The following is a 1787-nucleotide window of genomic DNA, read 5'->3' as shown; positions in this document are numbered from 1 at the left end:
ATATGAATATTTTTTTTAATTGGCTTATACACTATAAGACTCATTATTGATGTCGGAATCAGTTCAAACTTTCATGACATCAATGTGCATCAGAAAGTGTAATGAAAAATTCTTTAGAACCATCTTCAACATAAGTACCTGTAATGCAATCTGGGTCATATGAATGTAAAAATTAGTTGGGCAAGGATACTATGAGTGCTAAGTATTGCAAATTAGTGTTTCATTGCATACCGTAATAACTTTCACAAAAAAAGTTAATTCTTTGGACGTCAGTTTTCCATTGGCATGCTGCAGCAATGGAGACACAATAGAAAAACGCTTGGTACCAGGAAACCGCTCTGTATTTCTTAATAGCAATCTTTCAGGTGACTACTAAACCCCATTAGATCCCAGGATGCTTTCTAAGCTTCCAAAAAAGGCCTCAAGAAGGTAGCAAGGCAAGAAAATGTGTTTTCCCCCATTGAACTCTTAATAAACTTGACGTCCAACATGGTGGTCAATTTATTGTGGTTTGACTATACGGTACTTAAAAGTTATGAATATACTTAGCACGCATCTTCTATTAATACTGCAGAGAACCTTTACCAAGTGGAAAAAGCTCTTTGCAATGATCAGCTGCTCTAATGTAAATTATTTGAAAGGATAGAACACAGATAACCATGATAACCATGATAACCGGTTACCTAACAGTACATCTCCTAAATGATCCCCCCTATAACTGGCCACATATGAATTTTAGCTCAGCAATATAAATAGATTTTCTATTTTTTTTTGAGTAAAAGAAGGACTAAAATTAGAATGACCAAAACTGTTAGACAGATTAATGCAAGCCCTCCAAATATTGACCCAATCACAGCTCCAATAGATACAATAGCACCTGTAGGATCAAGGGTACCTATTGTTCCAATAACTGGAATACACTGTGAACTACCATTCTGTGGAACAGTTTCTGTAATAAGCATAATATGTAATGTCAGCAAAATCATTGCCTATTTATTATTTTACCTCTCATTGGGTCACATTGATAAACACACGAGCCATTAGTGCCTCTGATATATGAGCATAGAACACAATCACTAACTGAAGGCCCACTGCATGTTGCACAAAGCTCATGACAGGAATGACACAAAACAGTACCAGTAAGAAAAATACCACGGTCCTCTGACAACTGTTCACGATAATAGCCAGAAGGACAGGTTACATCCCTCTGACACTCAATCTACATCCAATTTAGTATATAAAGTTATGATAAAGCTTATAATGACAAACTTGATCTCCATTTCTATCAAGCAAAATGGTATCACATGCCATACAGCCATTACTGTCATTGAATGTCTTTCCAGGGCCAGCACAGCCATAGCCAAGAGCACAACCATTAAAACAAGGCAGGCATTCACCTGAAGAATATTAATAGCAATATGCACTTCATATTTATACTCACCACTAGTGCGATTATCAGGTAAATAAGTGTCACCCACACATGACTCCAGACACAATTTACCAGCCCCAATACTTACATTGACAAAGAAATTGGTATTACAGATACTACAGTTGGCAGGACCCTATAAATTTATAAAATTAATACTGAATGAATAAATAATCTATACCTCTCCATCACATGGGCCATTACAAAAAGAGTGACAAGGTAAGCAAGTATTGTTAGCATTATGATTAAATAAGTGCCTTTAAGGAAGAGAGAGTCAGCAAGGTAAAAAGAACAAGTAAATTATAGTTCTAATTTCTAATGACTATGTTTGAGTGGATTATGCAGTTCTATTACAATGCTC

At 35.8% G+C, this 1787-nt stretch overlaps 1 protein-coding gene across 1 annotated transcript; it reads right to left on the bottom strand.

Moving 5' to 3' along the window:
* Positions 1–744: 744 nt before the first annotated feature.
* LOC109592146 (proprotein convertase subtilisin/kexin type 5-like) lies at positions 745–1562 on the bottom strand (the record flags this gene model as incomplete). The annotated part of the gene is made up of 4 exons (XM_020007685.1): positions 745–949; positions 1006–1219; positions 1270–1397; positions 1442–1562. Coding segments are annotated over 4 exons (651 nt in total), but the record flags the coding sequence as incomplete, so codon positions are not given.
* Positions 1563–1787: the final 225 nt, after the last annotated feature.

This window comes from Amphimedon queenslandica, unplaced genomic scaffold (assembly GCF_000090795.2).
Source record: "Amphimedon queenslandica unplaced genomic scaffold, v1.1 AMPQUscaffold_6153_Cont21885, whole genome shotgun sequence".
In the NCBI taxonomy this organism is placed as follows: domain Eukaryota; kingdom Metazoa; phylum Porifera; class Demospongiae; order Haplosclerida; family Niphatidae; genus Amphimedon; species Amphimedon queenslandica.
This window is presented reverse-complemented; position numbering and strand designations above follow the sequence as displayed.